The sequence below is a fragment of the Leptonychotes weddellii genome, chromosome 4 (assembly GCF_054177405.1).
Source record: "Leptonychotes weddellii isolate Sample4059 chromosome 4, ASM5417740v2, whole genome shotgun sequence".
Taxonomy (NCBI): Eukaryota; Metazoa; Chordata; class Mammalia; order Carnivora; family Phocidae; genus Leptonychotes; species Leptonychotes weddellii.
The window spans coordinates 163,115,280-163,134,710 of NC_138372.1; the positions used below are offsets into that span (position 1 = coordinate 163,115,280).

The 19,431-nt window shown below is 52.4% G+C and overlaps 1 protein-coding gene across 1 annotated transcript in view; it reads left to right on the forward strand.

Annotated features, from left to right (window-relative positions):
- Window positions 1-19,431, forward strand: part of TG (thyroglobulin) — a 250,852-nt gene that overhangs the window by 29,125 nt on the left and 202,296 nt on the right. The window contains exons 11-19 of the mRNA XM_081817144.1: window positions 143-1,237; window positions 1,670-2,257; window positions 6,850-7,089; window positions 10,074-10,211; window positions 10,582-10,659; window positions 11,232-11,344; window positions 13,335-13,437; window positions 14,394-14,594; window positions 18,210-18,422. Coding sequence (XP_081673270.1) covers window positions 143-1,237; window positions 1,670-2,257; window positions 6,850-7,089; window positions 10,074-10,211; window positions 10,582-10,659; window positions 11,232-11,344; window positions 13,335-13,437; window positions 14,394-14,594; window positions 18,210-18,422 — 2,769 coding nt within the window. The remainder of the gene's footprint in view (window positions 1-142; window positions 1,238-1,669; window positions 2,258-6,849; window positions 7,090-10,073; window positions 10,212-10,581; window positions 10,660-11,231; window positions 11,345-13,334; window positions 13,438-14,393; window positions 14,595-18,209; window positions 18,423-19,431) is intronic.

Consider the following 19,431-nt stretch of genomic DNA (forward strand, 5'->3'; position numbering starts at 1 on the left):
GGATAGAGGAGATAGAGGTACAAAATGTCGATGTTCCTCATTGAAATTCTTGACATCTTACTACCAGAAGGATCTGTGGGGTGGTCTCAGGATTATTTGCTGACGTTAAAACCATTTCTCCTGTTTGCTCTGTCTTGTGCAGCTGAAGATCAATTCTGTACCTCAGAGAGGAGGCAGGCCCGGTCTAGACTACACTTTGGGCCCTCGGGCTACTTCAGCCAGCACAGCTTGTTCTTGGCTCCCGAGGGAAGGCAGGTGTCTCCGAGAGTAGCCAGATTTGCCACCTCCTGCCCACCCTTGATCAAGGAGCTCTTTGTGGACTCTGGGATTCTCCACCCAATGGTAGAAGGGCAGGATAAACAGTTTTCTGCCTCAGAAACTGTCCTCAGAGAAGCCATTGGAGCGATTTTTCCCTCCCGAGAGCTGGCTCGTCTTGCCCTTCAGTTTACCACCGACCCAAAACGCCTCCAGCAAAACCTCTTTGGAGGGAAATTTTTGGTGAATGTTGGCCAGTTCAACTTGTCTGGAGCCCTTGGCACAAAAGGCACATTTAACTTCAGTCAATTTTTCCAGCAGTTTGGTCTCCCAGGCTTCCAGAACGGAGGGACCGATCTAGCCAAGCCCCTCTCCTTGGGATTTGATTCAAATCCTGCCACAGTACCTCCTGAAGCCTCTAAGAAGGGAGCTGCTATGAATAGGCCGATTGTGGGCAGCTTTGGCTTTGAGATCAACTTGCAAGAGAACCAAAATGCCCTGACATTCCTTTCATCTCTCCTGGAGCTTCCAGAATTCCTTCTCTTCTTGCAGCAGGCTCTTTCGGTGCCAGAAGACATAGCAAGGGATCTAGGTGACGTGATGGAAATGGTGCTCAGCTCCCAGGGCTGTGAGCAGACACCCGGCAGCCTTTTCGTCCCACTGTGCTCGGCAGAAGGAAACTACGAGGATGTCCAGTGCTTTGCTGGAGAGTGCTGGTGTGTGGATGCCCGGGGCAAAGAACTTGCTGGCTCCAGGGTTAGAGGTGCACGGCCCAGGTGCCCCACAGAGTGTGAGAAGCAAAGGGCTCTCATGCAAAGCCTTTCGGGCAGCCTGCCTGCTGGGGCCAGCCTGTTTGTCCCTTCTTGCAGCAGCGAGGGGCATTTCCTACCCGTCCAGTGCTTCAACTCAGAGTGCTACTGTGTGGACGCCGAGGGTCAGGCTATTCCTGGAACTCGAAGCGTGCCCGGAGAACCCAAGCAATGTAAGTCTGTTGAGTATCCAATCCACAGATCCCGATTCTCTCTTGGGGCCCTGACACGGTGCATTGCAGAAAAAATGGATTCCGTTGTAGCTTACGTCCCAACTGCTGCGATGGCGAAATTTGCCAGTTCACTTAAAAATTGTCCAGAAAAGGGCTGATACTGTTAACCATTCTGGTGAGTGAATAGGGAGACTCGTGTGGCCTCCAGGAGCTTAAAGGTTTCCGTAGAGCTGACAACAGCCCGTCACAACAGTGCTAATTTGGTGACGGGGAGGCTCTCGGTCTAGGTGTTATTTCCAGATTTACGGTTGATGGGATTTCTGTGGCTGTGTAAGGTTTTAGATAGGGTTTGGACAGTCCGGGGTTTTCATCTTGGCCTTTCAGGTTCACGGAACTTTTTCACCTGACACACCTGCTCCTTGTTCCTCGCAGGCCCCACACCCTGTCAGTTACAGGCCGAGCAAGCCTTCCTTGGGGCAGCACGGGCCCTGGGCTCGGACTCCAGTGCGCCGCCCTCCTTCTCCAGCAGCTACATCCCACAGTGCAGCCCCAGCGGGCAGTGGAGGCCCGTGCAATGCGATGGGCCCCCTGAGCAGGCCTTCGAGTGGTACGAGCGATGGGGGGCCCAGAACAATGGTGGCCAGGAGCGGACCCCTGCTGAGCTGCTAAGGAAGATCTTGAGCTATCAAGAAGCAGCTTCCGGAAGCTTCCGTCTCTTTATTCAAAGCCTGTATGAGGCTGGCCAACAGGGCATCTTCCCAGGGCTGGCGAGATACTCTTCTTTCCAAGATGTCCCACCGGCCGTGATGGAAGGCAACCTGACCCAGCCTGGGGGGAACATCCTCCTGGAGCCCTACCTCTTCTGGCAGATCCTAAATGGCCGGCTCAGCCGATACCCAGGGCCCTACTCCGACTTTAGTACTCCTTTGGCACACTTGGACCTTCGGAGCTGCTGGTGTGTGAGTGAAGTTGGTCAAGAACTGGAAGGCACGCGGACAGCGCCAGGCAAGGTCCCAGCATGTGAGTTAAGCCATGTGGCAAGCTCAATCTGTGTTTTTACAAACAAGGTGTCTGGTAGGGGGTGCTATTGAGTGTCAAGCGGGCATGGAGTTCGGATATGGCCAGGTACATGCCTTCCGTGGTTGAGGCACCCGAACGCATTAGTCAGCTCTGGCTGCTCTAAGGGAATACCAGAGACTGGGCGGCTTCACCCACAGATGTTTCTCACAGTTCCAGAGGGTGCACGTCCAAGATCAAGGTGTTGGCAGATTCCTCTCCCGGGGAGATCCATCTTCCTGGCTTGCGGAAGACTACCTTCTCGCTGTGGAGAGAAAGAGCTCTGGGCTCTTCATCTTTTTGTAAAGATACTAATCCCATCCAGAGGGCCCCACCCTCCATGACCTCTTCTAAACCTCATCACCTCCCAAAGGTCCCAACTCCAAGTACCATCACCTTTGGGTTAGGGCTCCAATACATACATTCTTGGGGGGGACATGAACATTCAGACCGTAACACCAAGGCTCATAGAAAGGAGGTGATTTCCCTACACCTCTGCAGTAGGTGTTGGCAATATTAATGTAGTTCATTTTTAAATGTTCGTATGATTTATGCGATCTGAAGAGAAACCAGAGTGTTCGTATGATTGATTATTTAAACCAATGCCTCAAATTTGAGCTGGATGTCGTCTGTGTACAAAGCATGATCTTAGGAGAGATGAAGGCTATCAAGTGGATATGACCTGGTTCTTGCCTCTCTGTAATCTCTCATAAATTAGGTGCACCATTTGATTAACCAACACACATTATGATTCTACTCACAAGGACATGCTAGGTGCCCCGGACCTCAGACAGTGCTCCTGCCTTTAAAGTGTCTTTAATTTATTTGAGGAGTTTAATTATAGGACTGATTGGAGAGCAGTTGAAGAAGGTCGGTAAGGTCAGCTCTGTGGCAGGTGGACTTATAGGAAAGCTGTGGTATCTGAGGCATAAGCAGAATGAGGTTGACTCTGTCTTAAATTAAAATGTCTTATTACCAAGTGGCCATGCCAGAAGCTTGAAAGCATAACGAGACAGATTCAACACTTACTGTAAAATGAGAACCTCTCTAACCAGCAGTGCTCTTCAAGGCCAAAGAAATCTCTCAATCCATTCTTTGCAATGTTAAACATTGTCCACACCTTTCCGGATCATGTTAACATCAATCAGATGATTTTGACTTAAGCCAAAGTATAGGCTTTAGCAGCAAGTGGGTTTTTAGAATGTTGGGTCATAGCAATCATGCGGTGAGAACAGTAGTACCCTGGGCATATTGAACGCCCGGAGACCCCCCGACTAGGATTCTCCATTGAAGTGCCGAGTCCCAGCAATAGGCTGACCCTCCAAGTGAATGCATTGATATCAGCATGGCTGTTGTATAAAAAGTCTCCTTCATTTTTTGAGATTCTTTATACCAACGGTCAGGTCTCCCACACGAGTACATTCCTATAATTTCAGATGCTTTAACATTGAATTTGGTCCCCTTTGCATCGGGTTTTTGAGGTCCAAGTTGATGAGACCAATAGCATCTTGCAACTTTTTTTTTTTTATTATGTTATGTTAGTCCCCATACAGTACATCATTAGTTTTTGATGTAGTGATCCATGATTCATTGTTTGCGTATAACACCCGGTGCTCATTACAACACGTGCACTCTTTAATACCCATCAGTTTGCTCGCCTTGGCATGAGTGCCAGGCAAAGCATTCGAATGGGGTTTAGAATCTGCGGGCCTTTCCCGTGAATACCAAGAGGCGTGGAGAAGATACACCATATCTTGTTCCCCGGGGGTACGAGATAATCCGCTGGGAAGCAAGAATTAGAGCTTCCACCTGTAGGAAGTGTTTTATCTTTTCCTTCTAAAGTTCTGCTTTTGGTTTTATGATGACCTACTTCTAACAGCTGGAACAGCTGAGCGAACTGTACCTCATATATTATAGTCATACATGTATTCGCTTTACAAAGAAATACGCATGTTTTGGGGGCACACATTCAAACTCTTTTGTTGATGGGGCATATGATCCAAAGGGTTTGAGGACCAGGGGTTGGGGGCTTGACCCTCCAGGTGTGGTTCAGCAGCATTACCATCACTTTGCAAAGTTGTTAGAAATTTGGAATCTTGGATCCCACCTGCTGAATTGACACCTGCCTCTCTCCAGATTCCCCAGGAGGCTCTGATGCCCCCGAAAGCTTGAGAAGGGCTGGCCTAGAGGACACAGTGCTGGTTTTACTAGGGTCTTCAGCCCTGTTTCTATCACCTACTACTCTGTGGCCAGAGTCACAACCTTGGTTTAATCAGTAAGGTCTGAGTTAGGATGAATAACTCCCTCAAAGGTTGTTGTGAGCCTTGTAAAACGTAATCGATGTAAAGTGCCAGGTCTGGTGCATAGAAAGTCCTTCCTAAATGGCTGTATTCATGCAACTGACAGTAAGTAATAGAGTGACCAATGACCTTCCTACCCATAAGCAGGGGAGATCGCTCCTGCCTCCGGGGGCATGAGGTCAGCTCCGGTCCATATCATAATCCCCAGCCTGTTTGAAATTTTGCTTTCTGTATTTAATATGCAATTCTAGACAACTACTGTATGGTCGTATGGTGCTGTATGATGGGAAGACAATCCTAAGAAAGGCGTGGTGTTTGCTCTCAGGGCCTCAGAGACCAGTGGGGGAAACTGACATGTCATCATGTAAATAATAAACAGAAATGCTAGAGGTATGAACACAGAAAACCAGTGGAGGATATTCCCAGAGACTGGGGCTACTCACTGGTTAGGGAATTGGGTAAAGATTTGCATGTCATCAGCTTCTGGATTGTGAAGGATGTTTGCCCAGCCAAAAATGGGTGGCGGGCCCTTCCTGATAGAGGAAATAATATGTGCCAGGTCAAGGCAGGTAAAAAGCTCTGCTTTGTTGGGAATGGGGTGGGGAAAAGCTCAGTGTGGTAGGAAGGGAGGGGACTTGGGAGAGAGTGATGGAAGAAGAAGGTAAAGGTAAATTTGGGCCAGATTTTAAAAGCTTTTATGTGTCAAAAAAATTCTTATATGTCCAGTTACAGAATTTTCATTCTTTTCTGGAAGAAATGGATAGCAAGCATAGATTTCTAAATGGGAGTTTTCACTTCAGGGACTCCTGATCCCTGGGATTGATAGAATAGATTATTTGATTAAGAACATCCACAGAAAACAATGTCTTCAAATTCCAGAAGTCGAGGGTTTCTGCTGATTCTGTGTTGTCAAAAGAACCCACTGATCACTTTCACTGATGAATTCACAAAGTGATTGGTTGTGAATAAATATGGCCAGTGTGACTTTTGTTAAGAGTGACAATTTCAAAGACAACATGTGCCAGACACTGTGCCAAGTTCTTCAGCTGCAACACCTCATAGAATAATTATAAAAACCCTATGAGAAAGATGTCCTAATCATCCCCATTTCACAGATCACCAGACTGAAGCTCAGAAGAGTTAAGCACATTATACAAAATTGCACAGCTAATAAGTGATAAAGCTGACATTTGAATCCATGCTCTGAGAGCCATGCTTTTTTCTCTTCACAAGAATAATTCTCTACTGGGGCGCCTGGGTGGCTCAGTTGGTTAAGCGACTGCCTTCGGCTCAGGTCATGATCCTGGAGTCCCGGGATCGAGTCCCACATTGGGCTCCCTGCTCAGCAGGGAGTCTGCTTCTCCCTCTGACCCTCCTCCCTCTTACTCCCTCTCATGCTCTCTGTCTCTCGTTCTCTCTCTCGCAAATAAAATCTTAAAAAAAAAAAAAAGAATAATTCTCTATTAACCTACAGGGTTTCCCTTCAACTCTTGATATCCATCCATCCATCCATCCATCCATCCATCCATCCATCCATCCATGTCTGTCCATCCTTCCACTGAGGCAGTTCGTCAAGATCTCTGGTTCTAGAGTCATACTGACTAGATTAGAATTCTGAATTAACTACTTGCTAGCTAGGCTGGAGCCTTCATGACTTTGCTGATGGGGCATATGATCCAAAGGGTTTGAGGACCAGGGGTTCGGAGCCTTGACCTTCCAGGTGTGGTTCAGCAGCATTACCATCACTTTGCAAAGTTGTTAGAAATTTGGAATCTTGGATCCCACCTGATGAATTGACACCTGCCTCTCTCCAGATTCCCCAGGAGGCTCTGATGCCCCCGAAAGCTTGAGAAGGGCTGGCCTAGAGGACACAGTGCTGGTTCTACTAGGGTCTTCAGCCCTGTTTCTATCACCTATTACTCTGTGGCCAGAGTCACATGCCTCAGCTTCTCATCTGTAAGACCCGGATACTATCTTATTGGGCTGTTGTATAGATTAAGTTAGATTGTCTGTGTAAATGTGCTTAGTATAACATCTGGTGTGGAGTAGACATTAGCTATTGCTCAACTTCTTACATAGCAGGTCCTCTGTAAAAGGCGAGTGAGTGAAATTGTGGAGATGAAACAGAAGGAACATTCCAGGCTATAAAAAGAGCTGGGTGAAGGAAACAGCTGTGACAGACATGTGTGCATATTTATATGCACATGTACCTCAGAGGGAGCGAAGTGTCCAGCCATGATGTCTTTATTCCCCCAGGTCCTGGCTCTTGTGAGAAGGTGAAGCTTCATGTCCTGCAGTTCATTAAGGAAACGGAAGAGATTGTCTTGGCTTCCAACAGTTCTTGGTTCCCTCTGGGAGAGAGTTTCCTAGCGGCCAAAGGAATCCAGCTGACCGACGAGGAGCTCTCCCTTCCTCAACCCTCTCCATCCCGGGAGACTTTCACAGAGAAGTTTCTGAGTGGGGACGATTATGCCATTCGTCTGGCAGCTCAGTCTAGTGAGTGTCATGCACTTCTGGCTTCTTGTTCCAGCTCGTTGGGGAGGCAAGGGCTTGAGTTGGCTGCTCTTCAGTCCTCCTCCAGACTTTGTGGCCCTGGTTTTCCCAGGCCTGCGGGTCCCTGGGAAAGAAAAGACAAAGTGGTTTTGTATACCAGTCAAAGCTGGCACGATGCGCATCTCTCCAGTATATGCCCGAATCCACCAACACAGCCACTTGGGGGCAGGTCTCCACATCTTGTATTGCAGATGGTGCCCACAACCCACCATGCAGCCAAACATTCTTGCTAGAATGTGAGGGGACCCAGCCCGAAATGCTCATGTTCTGTTCTGAGGCTTCCCTCTACTTCTCTGGGGGGAAAAGGAGTTCCATGAGATCAGTGCCGTACTCACCATCTGTGATTCCTTTCGAATGCAGAGACTGGGGTTCAGTCACATGCTCAAGTTAACTCAATGAATAGCTAGCAGAGCCTGGATGGTCTGGGCCCCGAGCCTCTGTTCCCTGCCTGGCTGATCCCTGGTGCCCAGAGACTGGGGCTGTCTCATCCCAGAGCCCCTGCTCTTCCTGCACCACCCACAGCCAATTTGGCAGGAGGGTCTGATCCCTCTCGCAGGTCTCTTATGACCCCACACCAACTGGACAGGGACAAACACTGCCTCTACTGCAAGCATCCTGGGTTCCCCACTCCTTGTCAGATGATCTCGGTGGATTCCCTATCTGGGATTCTCTGGGCTTGGGTCACACAACAGCAAAGTGGTGCTCCCCCTGACGATATCCATGCCAAGACGAGAGCCCCCCACTCCTGCAGGCCAAGGCCTCCCTGCTTCCCCCCTCAGGGATGTCTGCTGCTGCCGCCTGGGGTGTCCGGACCCCAGTGAGAATCTCCCAGGCGCCATCTTTGTTTCCTGCCTCACTGCCATGCCCCTTGTCCCTTCTGGGAGCATGAAGCACCACATCTTGTTCATCTTTATATCACAGGGCCCAGCACAGTGCATGACTGACACAGAGCAGGAGCCTGGTACATGTTGCTAAACCATCCTTCTTGCTTCTTTTGCCCCCGATCTCTTTCTCTTCCCTCCCCTCCCCACCTCTTCCCCACACTCAGACACTTCTTGTCTCTGTTCCTCAGAGACATGGGGATTTCTGCTTTTGGCAAGAAACCGGTTGTTTTCCATTTTGTCTCTGGACAAGATTTGATGTCATCAGAGGGATCTGTGGGATTGATGCTCCTGCGGTTGTGAGCATTGGTTGGGGAGGGGACTTGAGAGGAAGGAGAGAAGTATTTCTTGGTGCCATAGAGATTTAGTCATTGAATGGCACAATGACATTTTCTTCAGAAGTCAAGTTAAGGAAGTTCCCCTCCACCTAGCAACACGCTCTGACTTTGCATGCTGAGGCGGTAATGAAAAGAGGAAGGGTCCATAGAGAAGGACCAGGGGTGCTCATTTCTCTCGAATCCTTCAAGATGAGAGGAGGTGTCTCTAATCTTGCAAAGGAGAGGAAGCTCTTTGTGTGTAGACCTGCAGGGTCTGGGGATTGAGAGCCCAGGACCAAGAGAGATGAAGGGTCACGGAGGGTCTTTGGCCAACAACACATGGTCGCAGTGTCCTTGGGCTTAAGGAGGGTGAGGGAGGGACATGGGCATGAGCTTGGTGCTCAAGATCTTTTGATGTAAATGTCACACTTACCCTATTGGGTAAGTATTAGAGCCATTTCATCGATGGGGAAACTGTGGCTCAGAGAGGTTAGACAACTTGCTCATGACCGATAAGATCACTCATGATAACCCAGAGGTGCTGGGCCAGGATTCAGGCTGAGGCTCGTCAGACTCATGAGTCCTGTCTCACACACCAGGCCAGTTTTTGGGGTCCTGGTCTCCTCGCGGGGTTCTGACTGTGGGCTGCTGGTGTCTCCTTGGGAGCGGCGAGCCTATCTCTGAGGGGAGCAAGTCGGGAGATGTGCTCCAATGTGAGGCTGGCCTCTGCTCACTGGGCTGCCCCGGATGTGACCCTGTGGCTGCACCCCTTCCCAACCCACGAGCCCACCCTGAGCACCAGCAGGAGTGGAGAGGTGGTTGAGGAGGTAGGACTTGAGAAAGGGTCTGGGGGACAGTTCCTGGCTACTTAGGAGGAAGATGATGCTGGGGGCAGATCAGACTGGGGCGGGAGAGCTGTGAGCCCCAGTAACACGTACGATATCTAGTCGGTCCTAGTGGGGAGAGCGGCGGGGGAAGCCAGGCAGGCAGGGGACACCGAGCGCAGAGGACGGTGCCGTCTGAAGGCAGGGTGGCCCTCTGTACATCCCATAGCCTGCCCCGCTGAGCCTCTTCCCGCACCTTGGGGTGACAGCGCGGACTGCCTGGGCTGTTGTGAAGACCAGATCGGATTTTGTGGGGAACAAAGCCTCGGAAGGCGCTAAAGCACTAGATTGAGGGGCTTGGCAGGGAGGGCACGGGGCAGGTTGTCACACGCTGACTTCTTGTGTGCAGAGCCCGTCCCTCTGCTTCCCACTGTGAGCCTGGGGTAAGCGGCATCACCTGTGCCTCAGTTTACCACCGTCAGATGGGATGATGTCACCTCTCGTAGAGGGTTGCCATGAGGCTCCCATTGGCTCAAACATATTTAGATTGTGCCTGGCGCATACTAAGTGTTCCATAAATGCCATCTCCGGTCACCGCTGTCTCACACGTCTGAGGGCACGCCGCTGACCGAATTGGCGCCCTCCGAAAGCGATTCCGGGAGGACAGCAGTGAGTGCTTCACACCGCTGCCCCCTTTTTATTTTTAAAGGACAGCCTGGTGAGTGCCGATCCGCTTTGAAGGCGCCTCTGCCGGACTCCGGGTGGCAGTGTTTGTCACGTCCATAAGACGGCCTCCTTATGTTGGCACAAGGGCGTGCGTGGCTGTTGTCAGCCACGGAATCGGCACTGCCGAGGCCCTTCCAGGTTGGAGCTCACCTTGCTGCCCCCCTCTCTCCCGACTGCAGCCCTTGACTTCTATCAAAGACGCGGCTTTGTCCTGGGGGATTCCACACGCGCAGCCGCCCTTTTGCGCCCCGGCCCCTACGTGCCCCAGTGCGATGCGTGGGGAGGCTGGGAGCCTGTGCAGTGCCATGCTGGGACCGGTGAGCGGGGATGGGCCCCCCTGGGGTGGGGGGGTGGAGTGACACCCTCTTTGTCACTGAGAGCAAAGGGCTTTGTGCTGGGATTGGTGAGCTGCACTCTAGGCCCCTCTTTGGCAGCTGATGGCAAATCCCTTAGTATCTCTGGACTTCGGTTTTCCCGTCTGTACAATGGGAGTTGTGACCTGCCAGCCCGAAGGTCCAGGGACGCTTTGCGGGAGGGAGCGGGGTGTGTGATTGTGGACAGTGGTGGGCAGCGGGGAGTAGATGCAGGACTTGCTGGTACTGCTGTGAATGCAGAGAAGGAAAGTTGTTTGGGGGCATGTGCACGGGGGGTGCACTTCCTAAACTTGTGAGCCTGGCTCTTTCCTAGGCTACTGCTGGTGTGTGGACGGGAAGGGAGAGTACGTCCCCACCTCGCTGACTGCCCGCTCCCCACAGATCCCCCAGTGTAAGTGAAGCCCCAGGAGCTCCCTCCCCGGCCCCTGGTGGTGGGCACTCTAGGCTGGTGGTACAGCTGTTGTTACCCAACCTAGGGATGCTCGTGGGTCAGCCCCCGAAGCCTTCAGACCAGCCCCCGAGGGCAGCCAGGCCACATTTTCCCACACCCCCAAGCCTGGAAGACCCTCTTGGCTGAGGCTGATCTGGGCACCTAGCTTCCTAGGTGGAGATAGTCACCGACCATGGAGAAAAAACCCGGAGTCCCCTTCCTCCCACCTGCTCCGGGGACACGTTCATCCACTTCCGTAGTCTGACTGCCTGACAACCATCCCACAGCTGCCCCGGAAGCCAGCCTCCCTCCTGGGGCTCAGACCCATGTCACCAAGGCCCACGTCACATCTCAAGGATGACACCCCCCCCCACCCCGGTCTCTGTCCCTGAACCGTGGCCTGCTTCTCCTCTGAGGTTCCAGCCGTCCGTGCAGGGCACCTCCGTCTACCCTGATGCAGGACCTGCCTGGGCTCCCCGCTCTCCCCCGGGGACCCACGGCCGGTCAGTTAAGAGTTTCACTCTCTCTCTCAGGCCCCACCGCCTGTGAGACATCTCAAGCCAGTGGGCTGCTTTCCGGTTGGAAACAGGCTGCATCCCAGGGAAACCCATCTCCAAAAGACCTGTTCATCCCCACCTGCCTAGAGGTAAGGCTCTGAAGGCCCAGGAGGGTTTGAGGTGGGAGCCAGAACTTTCTCCCATACCCTGAGGATGATTTTTCTAGTTTTCAATAAACTTGTTTTAGTTAAAAACTCACAGGTAGTTCTAGGCCTGGGCTTTCGTCTTCTCCCTGGCAGGCCCTGGCTGTGTGACCTTGGGCAATTTACTTATCTTCTCTGTGCTCCAGTTTGCTTTATTTGATCCTAAGATTGGGCCGCATTTTTATCCTACCTACTGCGAGGATTGTTTTGAGGCCCTAAGGAAATACCTTCCATGAAAACTCTTTGCAAAATAATCTGCACTTAAATGCTTGCTGCTGTGCTTTTCCAAAGTCATCTTGGCTACATTGCTACACCCATCATATCTGTTTCTTAATATAAAGGGAAGACATTGTAATATTACTGTTCTCAGATTGCTGGATGATTGCAGGAATTGATGCAAAACCCCCAAAGAAAGGATTCTTGCTGGAGTCTTAACCGCTTACTTGCCGAGTGATGGCAGTCTCTGCTCAGCCCCCAGCGGTTTCTGGAAGCCGGATGAAATCAGCCATGTAGAAGTTAGTCAGACTACAAATCACTGAGCGGAATTTCCTTATTATTATTCTTTATTATTGTTGCTGTTGCTCACTGTGGACATGGATTCCAGTTACTACTGAGTTTACAGAGAAATGAGCCTCTTTAGCTTTTCATCTTGGCTAACGACCCCCTCCTGCTGGAACAGGGAACCAGGGTACCAGTGTCAGCCCATGGAGAAGGAGAGGTAGAAGCCACAGCTTCTGTCAGAGGGAAGAGCGATTCTGAGCAGACTCTGATTAGGTGGTTTCTCAGCCTGCCTCCCGGGGAGGCCCCAGGCGCCGGGAACAGGACCCAAGGCTTCCACTGCCCCAACCGGATGGCTGTGCCTTTGACCCAACTCCCTAGGAGAAGTTCAGTTAATGACTAGAATGTTCTCAATTTTAAGCCTTTATCCTGTAAAATGTTCTCAAACCTTTGCTTGAATTTTACCTGCATAGCTTCCAAGCTATGGAACCAGGGTGTACACCTGACCTCTCTGGGCCTCTCTGTGCAGAAAGGGGACAGTAGGGTCCCTGCCTCCTAGGGAGTGAGTGATGCTCTGGGTGTGGGGGGATTGGCACAGAGTGGTCCTCATGCTTATGTTTCCTGTGAATGTTGGGTGCTATTACTCTCATTTCTTGCCCGTGAACAAGGCCCAGCAGGGTATGAAATGGGAGGTGGCCAGCAAAAGCTCAGGGAAGCACTCAGTGACAGCCAGGAAGCTGGGCAGGTGGCTGGGTTTCTGCAGCCCTCCTGCTGGTTCTTAACGCTTTTCTGTTCCAGATGTAGGAGACGTGACATTTTCTACCATCAAGAGCTCCTAGAAGGAGTGTGTGTGCAAGCATCAATCTAGTCCTACCTCCTTTTCCTTTTAGTGGGGAAACTGAGGCCCAGTGGATTGAAGGGCCTCGCTCTGTATTCCCCAGCTGGTCCCAGGACAGTCTGGGAGAGGAGGACCCAGCCATATATGGTCTGGATAGCTGCCTTCTACTGATTTCTTTATTCTCTGTTATAGATGTTACGGACTCCCTTTCTCCTAGGGATGCTTGTGGAAAATCATTTCTGGAACTGGGGGGGAGCTTGGTGCAGGATAGTAGCTGGGCTTTGGGGCTGGATGGGTTTAGACCCAGCCCGGCTCTGCTGTTCTCCACCTATGGGATGATGCTCTGATGCTTCCCCTCTCTGAGGCTCAGTTTCCCCCACCCTAAAAGAAGAGAACTGTGGACCTGGCCTCATGGGGTGTTTGTAACCATCAATTCAAAGAACGTTCGTCAAGGGTCTGGAGCAGAATAGCATCTTCCTCTCTTTTTGGAGAAACCATCACCAGTAGTTTTGAAAGGAACATTCCAGACGTCTGCCCGCTGACCTGTGGACGATGCAACAGCATCTTCCCTGGGGTGACGTGCCCTCGGCTTTGTCTCAGACAGGAGAGTTTGCCAGGCTGCAGCAGTCGGAGGCCAGCAGCTGGTGTGTGGACCCGGCCTCGGGGGCGGGCATGCCACCCAGCACGAACAGCAGCGCCCCATGTGAGTAGTTGCCTCTTCCCCTGCCCCGGCCCCTGCCGTGAGCACTGGCTCCCCGTCCCAGGCCTGTGGAAGCCTTTCCCCTCACCAAGCCTCAGGTTCCTCATCTGTGAAATGGGCACAGTATTCCCTCGCCCCAGTGGGTTCTTTGGCGGGGACTGGGCTGTGCTGTGTAAGCAAGGAGCGCAAGGGCCTTTCTGGGGGGCGCTAGCTGTGCATCGCCTCCGGCCTGGCCCTGCCGTCTGCTTTCCACGGTGAAGTCAAGGTGATGTCTCTCAAGTGCAAAGGTGCTGATGTCCCTCCTCTGCCTCCCCAGGGTCCTCAGGGCCCAGGCGCCTCACTGCGGCCCATCGGCCTGGGAGCGCGTGGCTCTGGCACGTTCCTTTGCTTCTCCTCTTTGTCCCGTCCCCTGCTCTCAGGACCCGGGTGCTATAAACTGTAGTCCGACTTTTCAAGAAGGAGGACGCTCTCTCCCCCCCGGGCCTTCACGTGTTCTGGGTCAGCCACCAGCACTACTTGTGGCCTCCCTGCCTAATTCCTCCTCAGACCTCGCATCAGTCCCTCTGGGCGTCCTCGAGGCCTCCCTTCCAGAGCCAAGTGCAGTGATTCTGGCGGGCTCCCAGACTACCCTGCACGTCGTCCGTGCTCTCCTTAGCACTCTCCACTATAATCCGCCCCGCTCTTGTTAAAGCTCCTTAAAGGCTCTACGTTCTTTGAGAGCAGAGCATGTGCGTGTGTGTGTGTGTGTGTGTGTGTGTGTGTGTGTGGAGGGGGGTTACAGATCTGACCAAGGCCCAGTCTTTGCCCTGCCCTAGCCCACACCCCACTGGGAAGACAACCCTGGACCCTGGAGGGCCCAGCAGGTGGGTTTTGGCAGGTGGTGGTGGGTGGCAGTTGGGAGCGGTGGGTGGTGGCAGCTCTGTGGGCCAAGGGCCCATTTGGCTTGTCTTCGTGTCCAGGCCCGAGCCTCTGTGAAGTACTCTCGAGTGGGGTCCTGTCCAGGAGAGCCAGCTCAGGCTCTACCCCAGCCTGCAGGGCAGAGGACCGAGGATTTTCCCCTGTGCAGTGTGACCTGGCCCAGGGCAGCTGCTGGTGTGTCCTGGAGAGTGGAGACGAGGTGCCTGGGACCCGTGTGGCCGGGAGCCAGCTAGCCTGTGAGAGTAAGCTGGGACCCCTGGAGGGGCTTCCTGGGCTGGTGTGTAGGGGGTGCTGCTCATCTCTTCCTTTACTCAGACTGGGAAGGACCCCCAAGGCACCAGAAGAGTGGGGGCCGGAGGGGAGATGGGGAGGGGCTGGAGGGATGGGCTTGCAGTTGATTCTCATGATGCCAAAACTTGTGTCTACTTCCAAAAAGTGCTCAGCCTTGGAGCTGAAGTCCAGGAGAGTCTGTACAGAGATCCCCAGAGTTGGCAACTCAGAAGCTGGGGTGCTAGCCTGCTGGGGGTTCCGGGTCTTGGTCTCCCCATCCTCGAGTGGGGAAGGAGGCCTGATGGCAGGATCTCAGTGGGATGGGTCCATCCCAGCTGGGAGGCTTCAGAAATTTGTGGAGGCGTTGATTTATTTTTAGTTTTAGTTAAAAAAAATTGTTTTGGTATCAAATATTGAAATATCTATCAGATAACTATATATTAGAATATTAAAAGACATGATTACAGATTAAAATATATTACTTGATTCTCAATTACTTACCTTTTATTTCTCCTATATGCTCAAGTCACAGGACATTATGGTCATTTTAAAATTTATATGAGCAAGTAGGTTAGACTCTCTGTGAATTCCGTTTCAGGACAGTAAAGAAGATGCTGCAAAATATTTATTGCAAATTAGGGCATTGAATCTGGTGGGATCGAGAAATACTGTGCTGTGATTCTGATTTCATGGCAGTTGCCTTTCCTTAGCTGCCTGTATTGATTTATTGCTTTATTTTAAGATTTCGTAGTCTGTCAGCAACATTCTGGAGCTGGGGAGACATTTCATTAGGCCTAGTGGGTTATATGTGTAAAAGGAATTGCTGTGGATTTGTAAATGTATCTTTATATGTGGAAGGAGATGGGGAGGCTGCAAAAGCAGGGTGGGAGGAAGAGCTGCTCCCTCTCTTTGTGGGACTCCTTCCCTTTTGTCTCTTCCCCCTCCTGTGGTGTGCCCATGCCTTTCCCCACACGCCTTTCCTCCCGAACTCTGGGGTGCTCCTTTGTCCAGGGCCTGGACAAGGCAGGACCCTGTCATGCTCATCTCTGGGGCCCTGAGCAGCTGTCACCAAGCAGGAAACGTGGAAGGTGCCCTAGGGGGTATTTATGGGCGGAACTCCTTGCCGTGGCCTTCCCCCAGAGGTGCGGTGTCGGCCTTAGTAAGGGTGGAAACGGTCAGCATCCAGCTTCCTCGGCATCTAACAGTGGCCCTCACTGTCTGGCACCAAGGACATAGACCGATGTGTCTCATCCAGGAACAGTCCGGGAGCACAGCTCCGATAAGGTTTGGGAAGACTCTGTGTGACATGGCCTTGCCAGATTCCAGGATAGGAGCGCCTGTGTGCAGAGATTTACCCGCTAAAAGGTGCTTTTCACATCTCTTAGCTCAGTTTTGCCTCCCAACAATGCGGATAAATAGAACGGTCCCATCTCCCCACATTACGGAGGACAAAACTGGGGCTCGGAGACGTTCATTAGCATGTCCGGAGTCACACATCTAGCAAGCAGGACAGCCAGCTTCAACGATAGAGGCTCTTCCTTCTGGTGTATCTGCAGAGCGTGGAGGAGAAAACCAGATGTGGGGGCCCGGCAGACTTGAATGTCAGCTCTTCCACTCCCTTGCTGGGTGACCTTGGGCTGGTCCCTTAACGTCTCTGGACCTCAGTTTCCCAGTCTGTGAAATGGACAGGGAACACTGTAGCAGTTTCTCGAGTGGTTGTTAAGATTCATTCACATAGTCCCTGTCAACTTCTCAGCCTGGTGGCTCAGAGCACAGCCTCGGGGGCCATGCCTGGCTCCTCCTGGCTGCCTTGGGACTTAGAGCAGAAAGGTTAACCTCCCCATGCTTCAGTGTCCTCACCTGTGGGGTGAAGGTAACAATAGTTCTCCTGCACAGAGTTGCTTTGAAGATAAAATCAGTTCCGGGGAAGCACTCAGGATAGCCCCAGCCCACAGTCACCGAGCTGTGTGTCCCTGGGCTGGTCACTTAGCTCCTCTGAGTCTCCATTTTCCCCATCGCTGGGATGACTTCTGCCTGAGTCAGAATAGAGGCGGGCCCTTGGAGATATCAGCGGGCCGCTATGTGTCAGTGTGGAGGGCTCCGAAGAAGATATGCTGATGGCAGGGATCTCAGAGGAGAGGACAGCGGGGGGCCGGGGGGGTGCGTTCCCATCTCTGAGCAGCACCAGGTAGGGGGAAGCGCAGCCCTTGTCTGCCGGGGTAGCAGTTAGATTCGAAGGACCCGTGCCCAAGCGTTGGCTCTGTCCCTCTGAATCCTCAAAATTCAGTTTCTTCATCTGTAAAGGGAGGATGATAATATCAGGGCTGCCTACTTCATGGGCTTATTTTGAGTAAGGTGCAATTAAATACTGAGCATGACAGAGTTTCACAAACTCGAAAATCCGTGGTAACTGTCAGATATGATGGTCATAGGAAGCTTACCCTTGTAGGGCGCCAAATGCTCCTTCTTTGTTCTGAAAGGGTTAATTCACATCCTAAAATTTCCAGTGCAGGCAGTAATGTAGTCTTCTTGCTGTTATTCATAATAGCGACCAACATTAATGACCTTTATTATGTTCCAGTAACTCCTCCAAGCTCTTTGCATGCCTTTATTCATTTTGATGCCCACCATCCTTAGGAGGTAGGCATCATTGCTCTCCTCGCCGTTTAAAGGGGGAGGAAACTGAGTCACAGGGAAGTTAGTTAACATGCTTAGGATGCTCAGCTAGGAAATGATTGAGCTGGGATTCAAAGCCCTGCAGACTGGCCCCTGAGCCCTCAGGCTGACTCTCCCCATCCCCACAGACACATGCACTCGGTGAGAACCAACTAACTCACCAAGCCCACTGCTGATTACTGCAAAACCTCGGCCAGATGCCAGTGTTGGTATTAGAAAGAAGCCCGGGCTGTGCCCTGGAGGTCAGAATGGGTCATCCTCCCTCTTGGAGGCCCCCAAGGACCCTCGAGTCACATGTGGATCACAGCTGTCAAAACCAGACCCATGCATGCAGCTAGGCTCTGCTCGAGAGTCAGGTAATTAACTAAAACTCTGGTGGGGTATGAAAGTGTCCCACTGAGTGTGTCTGTCCTTTCATTTACTGGTTTACCCACTTATTTAGCATATATTCCCGGAGCTTGTGTTCTGGGGGAGCAGAGGAGAGGCACCCCCTTTCCTGCCCTGGCTCCGTGTGGCGGGGAGACCAGAGTGCAGATGGTAAGTTTGGGAGGACTGACAACATGGAGCTGCACCCCAGGAGGCCTGAGAGCTTGCTATGTCCACCTGGGAGAGCCACACAGGGTGTTAGGAAGCAGGAGATGTTGAGCTGGTAATGCGGGGTCAAAAAAGGACCCCTCTAGGCAGCTGGGCAGGCAGAGGGAAGGGCTTGGGCTGTGCAAGCAGGCTGTGCTCAGGGATGGACAGCCCTGTGGAGGCAGAGGGGCTGGAGGGGACAAGAGGGGAGAGGGAAGGGCGAGTCAGTGGGTCCTCAGGGACACTGAGAGCCCACTGCCGTTCAACACGTCGGGGAAGGGGAGAAGTCAGAGCCCCCTTGTGCGGCTAGCTCCCACGGTGGCCCTCCTTCCTTCCAGGCCCCCAGTGCCCACTGCCATTCAACACGTCGGATGCGGCTGGTGGAGTGATCCTGTGTGAGCGAGCCTCCGGCGCAGGAGGGGCCCCCGTCCAGCGGTGTCAGCTGCTGTGCCGCCCGGGCTATCGGAGCGCCCTCCAGCCAGGGCCGCTGGTCTGCAGCCTCGAGACAGGACGCTGGGTGTCCCGGGCGCCCCAGCCCCAGGCCTGCCAGCGTGAGTCTGCCCAGCACCCTGCTTCTTCTCGGCGCTCAGGGCTGAGCACTTGCATTTTCCTCCGCCCAAGTGCAGCATTTCCACAGTAAGCCAGGTGGCATCAGGAGCAGGAGAGAGAGGGCCCAAAGAAGCATGTTCTTCTAGAAGGCGCAGATGTGCTTCACAGACTCCTAGGGTTAAGCTTTATTTGGGGCTTCTCTGGAGCAATCTGTTCCTTGGGAGAACTGCCAGCATTATGGGCTCTCCTGGGATCTCTTGGATACAGGAGTATAATCAGGAGGTAGGTGTTCCGATGGCCCTATCGGTTACTATGGTGTTGACAAGCTAGAGCTGTTTGTCTGGCCTCTGAGAGTGACGCTGACTCACGAACCTCTCTCCTGGGTCCGTCTGGGGTTCCACGGCTAATGCCTGGCAGAGCTGGGGCCTGGACCCTCCAGGGAGGCATCAGTTCTGATCGCTGTGGGTCTGGGCCCCCTGAATATCGGCAGAGATCCTCTCTCCTGCTCTCCCACTGAGCCTGCTTGCACGCCCACGCGGCTGTGAGGCAACTTTGAGCTCTGAGTGTATCTGCCTTGGCTGAGGCCGGCCATGGTTACTCACAGCCTGGCAGGGTAGGGGAAGATGCTGGGACCCAGTACTGGGTCCATCCAGGGCACTGGGAGGGGTGTCTGAGAGAGAGGCCCAGATCCTGGGACTGTCACGAGGCTCTGGGTGGCTGTCAGAAGACAGTATTTGTGGCAAAGATTTCTAGAATAGAAAATGTTATCCAGAGGGCACCTGGGTGACTCAGTTGGTTAAGCGTCTGATGCTTGATTTTGGCTCAGGTCATGATCCCAGGGTGGTGGGATCAAGTCCCACGTTGGGCTCTGAACCGAGCATGGAGTCTACTTAGGATTCTCCCTCTCCCTTTGCCCCTCTCCCCCCTAAAAAAATGTTAACCAGAAAAAGGTCAATATGAGTTGGACAAATAAATGGTCTGTCCCCTTGATGGTGACAAAGTGTCCTAGGC